Source organism: Megachile rotundata, chromosome 2 (assembly GCF_050947335.1).
Source record: "Megachile rotundata isolate GNS110a chromosome 2, iyMegRotu1, whole genome shotgun sequence".
Taxonomy (NCBI): domain Eukaryota; kingdom Metazoa; phylum Arthropoda; class Insecta; order Hymenoptera; family Megachilidae; genus Megachile; species Megachile rotundata.
The window spans coordinates 10,542,193-10,550,049 of NC_134984.1; the positions used below are offsets into that span (position 1 = coordinate 10,542,193).

Here is a 7,857-nt window from a genome sequence, read left to right on the forward strand (position 1 = left end):
ATCACTGTAACTGAAAATATTTGATCGCTTGTCCTGTTTTTGCTACGAGAAGTTTCACATTAGATGGTCATCTAATCTACTAAGAGACAAATATTATTTGAGTATACAATATCTGCAATTTTTTACCTTGAGGGGTTTTTAAACAAACAAACTAGTTTGTCAGTATTCAAGTTCGATTTGTCATGCGTTTGCTTTGGAAAGCAGGAATGTATAACATTCATTGAACAGATGATTATCTAAAAGTGAACTACTGAAGGACAGACTTAAACATTATCTCATTGTAAAAGTTAATATATAACACCATACCTAAGTATTTTTTCACAGAATCATACATATTGAGAAGTCTGACTTAAATGAACCACCCTGTATATTACTTTCATTATGTCCTACATACAGACTTAGATCAATTTCAGAATGTAATTCAAATTGTATAGATAATACATGTATTGTTTAAAGTAACTAAAAATTATTTGTTTACTTTCAGACGCTTCTTTTAAAAATAAGAGAGCTTTTGTGGACGTTAAACAACCGCGAACTGTACATGTTGGAGAAGCTGTTGTGCTCGAACGAGGAACCGTCGGCTCCGCTCACGCAGTCCTCGAAGTCCGCGTGCCAAGACATTCCAGACCTCGAGGAGTTCGTTCACAATTTTTATACCGGTTACCCGAACTGCAAAGACTTCATCGTAGATTTTTACACAGTGACGAGAAACACCGGGAACAACATGGACGAGGTGGCGAACGACGTTGTCCGAACGTTGGACGACGAAAACGAGGACGCGAATCGTTTATCGGAACGGAACAGCGATCAGGAGAGTGAGAGATACGAGACCAAGAATAGTAGTATAGAAATTGGGCCTAATCGCTTAAACATATCTACGGACGTGTTTGAGGAGACTGTGATGTGTAACGGTGATGGGAGGACATCCAGTGATCGGGACAGTGTTCGCGACGAAGTGCAATATCACGTTAAGAAAGGGTGTAGTAGTTCGAGCAACGGTAGGAGATCCTCTTGCGACGACGATAGTCCTCGCTCGAGGATAATCGAGGTGAACGCGAATCTTTTGATAGATCAAAGCAACGCGAGCCAAATCGTCACCGAAGACAACGTTTCCAGCGTGAACGAGAACAGACGTGACGACCAACTGCATAAACAAGAGGAACTAACCGCTTCTGATATATCCGAGATACTCGGCACTTCGGAGAACATCGAAATCCCACAGACACAGTACCTGCTGAACCAAGTATCGCACGAGAACAATGTGTCCGTTGATACCGTGCACATTCAGAACTCTTTGCCGGACCTCGACTCGAGGAAACTCATTTCGGAGGCAAATAAAACGTTATCGAACCTCCTGCTAGACGGAGAGTGCCAGAACGAGATCTCCGAGCAAACTGATTCAGGAATTTGCACAGTAATTTCATCGGAGAACACCAGCCTCTACGATAAGAGCCCCGAAGAGAAGAAAACGTTCGCCAACGAGATACAACAGGATGAGCAGGTGTTGGACGATGATGACACGCAAGAGAATACCAGTTACTCGTGCTCGAATCTGAACTCCCCGAAGAGGAAAAGTTCTACCATATCGGACAACTCGTGTGTCTGTAGCTTGCGGAATGTAAAGACGGTCCCTTGTCTGGACCACTCCATCGAGGTACACAATCTGCACGCGGCTAACACGGAAGGAGCGAAGAACGTTCCAAGAATATCGTCGAATTTCGATGGAACGAACGAAGAGTTCGTCGGGGTTGCCTATGGCAATGGACAGATATCCGTGTGCGATTCGAACCAGTCCAGCTTCCAGATCAACTACTCTGAGAACTGGGAGAACCTGAACCTGAGTATCGACGCGTCCACGTCGAGGAGGGAATTCTGGAGCGATTTAAAGTGCGAGAATTGTCCATCCACGTCTCAGAACATGGACAAGGTCGGCACGAAAATCGAGCAGTACGCGCAGGACAAAGTGATCTCGAGGAAGGCGAGGGATGAGAGACAGAAACGGCGACATCAGCGTAAACACGAGAGGAACAGCCAAAAGATCCATCAGGAGAACAGAATGCAGAACTTCCAGAACGCGAAGACGTCAGCAAGCACTGAGAGTTCTAGATCAAACTCGACAGATCGCTGTTTGAACACCAGGCTGATCAGCTACGGTGCTAGTTTGCATCCCAGCCAGAACACTAGACAAATGCCGAACTTCGGGAGTCACAGTCCTCGTGCTAGTCCTAGGCTGCAACACTTTGAAACGCGTTGCACGGCTAGTCAGAGGAACTGCAGTATCGCCTCCAGAACACAGAGAAACCTATCCCCTCAGAACAGAAAGCTTCTGGATCACAGAAGGTCTAGGTCCGAACAGATGAACAGAATAAAGAGGAGGGATCTGGAGAAGAGGGACAAGTACGAACGGGCGAACCCCCGAGCGGAACAAACGAAGAGGAAATTGGGCAGTAGAAGTCCTAGTGAACTGATGAACGACGGGTTGGGACCAAGGACGGATAAAAGTGGACTGGCGAACGAGCCGGTTTCTCCTACGACGACGCAGAGCTTCTCGTATGGGACGCAAAAAGACAATAACTCGCAGCGAGCCACGCGAGCGGTAAGACTGGTGAATGCGTCCACGGTTCAAGGAACACAGTCGTTCAGCTCGGATCAGTCGTCGTTGATCCAGAAGCCGGATCTAGGATCCAGTTCTAGCTGTTCGAGTTGCTGCGATTCCAGCTCGGAGACTAGCGAGTTCCAAAGCGAGTGTCAGGACGATGAAGAAATCGCTCTGGCCATGCAGGCCGCGGAGATTGCGAACAGAAATCAGATTCGGGCGAAATTTCGGTAAAATTATTTCCTACCTCTAAACGAATTTTTGTTTATTACATTATAAATGAGGGAATGATGAGCTCCTGATTTTATTTGCCCTTGAATGATTGTAGAGAAGTAATATGAAATATGTATTCATTCTTTTGTTTGATTAGAGGTTCCTACAAGAAAACAGTTTGAAGCATCCTCTTTGGGTCTCAACAAGTTTCTTCACGTTGAAAAATTAAAGTTAAATATCTATATGTATATTAAGAAAATGTATTCTATTACTTGGTAATTGTGATGAACTGATACTGTCGGTTTGCATGATTATTGACATAACTCAGAAATCATTGATTTTACTTGAGAAAATAAGCTCTAAAAGTAGGTCCTTTTATCTGGAAGTTGAAATGTGCATAGCTGCCGCTAGATGGCACCAGTACCACTGTTCCTATTTTGCAAATAGAATGAGGAGCTGTTTTATCTCCTAAGAAACAGTTAACATTTCGATAAAGAAAAGTAAGACTAAAAACTCTTAATACAAACACAAATATTTACGTTAGTTACACTTGCATTTATACATTGACAAAATTATCAAAAGTTATTATAAATATTCCACGAATGTGAATCAATTAAATGTTACATAAACTATGGATTCTGACTGTTTTAGGTCATCAGAGGATCTCGTGCATCGATTATTTGTGTGCATAGCCGGCGTAGCAGATCAGTTGCAGACGAATTTTGCGTCTGATTTGAGAAACATCTTAAAGTGCGTGTTCCTTATGAACAGTAGTCAAACCATGGAAGAAGGTGAAGCAAAAGACGAAAGTTTAACATCGGAGAATCAGTTGGGTAACCTTCTAAATGATACGGGTACTAATCACGACCGACAGGACTCGTTGCAAGAGTATGAAGACGATTTGGAAGAGACCACCGCAGCTAATGACCAAAATACAAGTATGTATAATTATTAAATAGTTATTTAATAAGCAGGGAGAGATATTCTTGAATAAAATCTGAAATACTAAGATGTATGTACCCTGTGTGTTTTATGATTTTTATAGTGCAATACAATGTGCATTACATATTTTTGCACTTTGACGAGTAACATTTTGTGATGCATTTGCAACCTGATTAATCTTTTTGATATTTTTAATATGCTAAATTTTAAATTTAGATGTAATTATAATTTGCTCAGTCAAGGATCGCTAAAGACCAAATAGGCATGACATTTAAAACTTTTTTTATATCCTTATCGTTGCAGTAAATAGTTCTAACTGACGCAACTGCTGAATAACTTATAATATAAAGAGTTAATTCACAACAATAATTATTACACTACATGGAACTAATTAGTCTAAAAGTGACATATTCATAGAACTTATATAACACTTTCTCTTATTGTATATCTTAATAACTGTAAGTTCCAAATAATTGATGTGTAATAAACTTATCAGTTATATTAATATAATATATTAATTTCCAAGAGAAATATTCTAGCAATTGCACAGTTTACTATTTTATATTCCTCTACTTTCCTTTATAATACCATATAACTATAAGATATTACTTAGTTACATATTACTACAATTTGTTGCATATTATTAATGCATAGTTTATTAATTGCAGCTTCTCCAGTGACCGAGCGAGGTGAAGAGTGCGTAGAAAGAGCTCCAGCCTGGATTCCAGACAACGATGCACCAAGATGTATGGCTTGTCAAGCAGGCTTTACTGTGGTTCGACGTAGACACCATTGCAGGAATTGTGGCAAGGTGTTCTGCGGTCGTTGTAGCAGCAACAACGTTCCCCTGCCACGCTACGGGCACATGAAACCCGTACGAGTGTGCAACAGGTGTTTTCTGTATCAAGTAACACCGTTTACGGTGTCCCAAGTGACGCCAGCGAGCTGAACTTTACCTGAACGAGGTATATAGATTAGGGAATCGTTCTGTTCATTCGTCTCTGATGTTCTTATCGAAATTTAACGGCCACTAAATGGTGTACTCGCGTGGATCGTTCATTCGTTTTTCTCTTCTGATTAGGGATTCAACGTTTCGAGCTTTCTCTCTTTAGATACGTGTTAAACGCGAGCATGAATGTACAAGATGTTGAGAAAGTAACCGTTATGGTTTACAGAAGTGATATACCTTACATCATTATGGATCTGTAAACGATTACTATTGCTATCTTGACAACTCGTACAGGTTATGGTTGAAATTTGTGGTTGAACCGAGAAAGTATGATGAATTCCTTGTGTGAATGTCATGTGGAAAGATGGAACAAAATTTTGTAACACGAGCCTTCGTTTTTGAGCGAATGATGGTCTTGAAAATTCGTTGTGTACCTGTGTAGGAAGGTTGAGGTTTGTTGTATGATAAGAATGATTTGTTGTATTTGCCGTTTTTACAAGCTGCTAGGATTAGGAAAATAGTGGAAGAGTTTAGGAAAGTTCGTTTATTTCATTAACCCTTTCGCTACGACAATATTCGAAAATTTATTGAAAATAAAATAAATTTTTAAAATAACATTTGTGAACTTCTCTATGTTATTTTCCACCCTAAAGCATTCATTGCGCCACACACGGTGCAGTGATTGCAATTAAATACTTTAATAGATTTGATTTAATGTACTGAATAAACGGATTGTAAAAGTTTAATCAAAATCTCGTTATGTCTTTGTTAGCGTTTATAAAATGATAAATGTAAATTGGGTGATACGGTGCAAATCTCAGCGAATATTCAAAACTATTTTTTTTTCAAAAACGAAGCTTCTCGTGAGCATATTGTAATTCACAGCTTTACACGAGGAGTCTATGATTTTTCTTGTTACTCCACAAATTTTTGGCCCGGCTTGTATTATATAAGTATATTAAAATGATACTGTTACGTTTTTTCGATTTTCATTGGAATCATAATGAAAGTTGCATGGCGTATCGTTTTTAAAATAATTGGGATAGCTTGTAATACTTTACCTACTTGAGGAATTAGAAAGAAAACAATTTCATTTTTCTACTGTGATCTTTATTAAAAATACGAATATATTTCTCGACAAATATTAGTTCTGTTACCATACATTTTTGTTTCCTTTGATTTTGCTTTTTTTTTTTAAAGCACATTTTCTTTTGTTTAGAGCAATTTCCTGAAATCCAAAATTCAGTATTTGCTCACAATTATTATTTTAATATATTTTTGATATAATAGTTTTTATTCTAAAATCTTTACAGAAAAGTTTCTAAATAAAAGGAAACGTTGCATGGAAATCAGACATATAGAAATACGAATAGAAGAACTTCCTTTTATATTTACACATAGTGATAGTGGAACGATTGTTATTTTTCTCAATTAGAAAAATTGTATTGAAAATTAGTGCCAGATTTTTAGCACAAGCTAAACAAGAAAAGAGGAAAACGGAAATCGAAATGACGTCGACATTATCCAAGATCGCTATTTGCGTTATTTGTATAATTACGTACACTTAAAACTCGTGAAGTTAAGATATATATCGCTAATATTTTTACACGTCGTGATCGAACGTTTCTAAACGGAGCTAATATCCAAAAGCAGTTGTACTATAGCTTAACCTCTTGCGTAGATTATAAGATTTTGCAAAAAAAAAGAAAGACGGACAAACATTATCGTTTATTTCTCGTTTAAGACACGAACCTTCAAATTATTTATTTTTATTTCGATTTAAGTTTAGTCTTCCTGATGATTTATGGAATAATAAAAAAAAACTCTGTAATGATTATAATTTGCTTCACATACTTGTTAGTATATGCGACTAGATTTTTTATTATCTTCGTCTACGTTCCGTTTATATTTTTATCTTCTGTTAAGAATGTTTTTTTAATGTATGCAATTTTGTTAATCATGTCATGGTATCTTTTTATTTACATAGAAAATCTTTTGTAGACGAAATTTTGTTATAAAATGTAAGTTACGACAATTGAAAGACAACTTCGATACACAAAAGTAACGCATGTTCGATAAAAACATTTGTCTCGTTTGATTTATCTGATAACTGAATTATAATGTTTTGTTACGTTTATATTGGGGTCGTGTTAGGGGTCTTTGTGTTCAATATGTATAGCGTCGAATGAATCCGTTAATTTTTAGCGAGAAAGAGATATCTATCAAATAATTTAGAGATCAGGAAAATTTGTAGAAATAAATTTTGTTGTATATCCATCGTGTAACATATTCATGTTTTTATATCTATATACATACGTATTCTTCATAAGTAAATAGTTTATTTAAGAGAATATAAGAATGTTATAAAATTTCTGTTTACCGTTCTTTATCATTGATTTCTTCTCAGGAATTTCTTTGAATAGAATCACTACCGAATTATTAATAATTCAAATAGGGTTATGGTTGGCTCCATTTTGTCTAGAAGTTTCTCAAAATTCATGTCATTCAAATAAAGTTAAAAGTAATGATAGTTGATTCGTAAACTCCGACTAGAGAAATAGTTAATTCCACAAACATATTTTTGGTACCTTCAAATCGTAGTGAATTTTAAAAAATCTGAAAAACTTTATACAGCTTCTTTAAACATTTTAAATAAAGATTATAATAGATTGAAAAAATGACTTGTTTAAATATATTATTGTCAAGAATATGTAAAGAAAACAATGTGAAATGTACTGTTATGGTTAAAGAGTTATAACTTTTGATCACATTATTATAAAGAAAATATTCATTATTAAATTATTGTATTTTCAAACATTAATAAAAAATATGTCATAACTTTTTCATATGTCAGAGCCAAGGTTTGTAAATGAAGCTTTGTTTCTCAGTTTAATTTCATTATAAAAATGGAAATGTTATGTTAATTTTACTATTATTTATTAACATAAACAAGTAAATAAATCAGATGTATAACACTGTCGATTATTTCAGAAAGAAAGTTTGAATGAAACAATTCTATTTTGTACACTTAATTCAGTTTTTATAGATTCATAATTAAAACAATATAGTTAAATATAAAAATGTAACTATTACATATGGATAGTTTCATGTATAGTACGGTTGCCAATAGAAATGAATGTAAGTATAAAAAACCCAA

At 36.1% G+C, this 7,857-nt stretch overlaps 1 protein-coding gene across 7 annotated transcripts in view; it reads left to right on the top strand.

The window, feature by feature from the left end:
• LOC100874971 (lateral signaling target protein 2 homolog) overlaps nucleotides 1-7,857 on the top strand; it is a 78,407-nt gene that overhangs the window by 58,198 nt on the left and 12,352 nt on the right. For 2 of the 7 annotated variants that reach the window (XM_012290890.2, XM_012290891.2), the window contains exons 4-6: nucleotides 485-2,826; nucleotides 3,461-3,747; nucleotides 4,420-7,069. In XM_012290890.2, the coding sequence (XP_012146280.1) occupies nucleotides 485-2,826; nucleotides 3,461-3,747; nucleotides 4,420-4,700 (2,910 nt within the window). In that variant the 3' untranslated portion in view covers nucleotides 4,701-7,069. Of the gene's footprint in view, nucleotides 1-484; nucleotides 2,827-2,966; nucleotides 3,349-3,460; nucleotides 3,748-4,419; nucleotides 7,562-7,691; nucleotides 7,839-7,857 lie in introns of those variants that run through there. The other 5 variants (XR_013037292.1, XR_013037294.1, XR_001096681.2 and 2 more) reach the window with 5 other exon arrangements.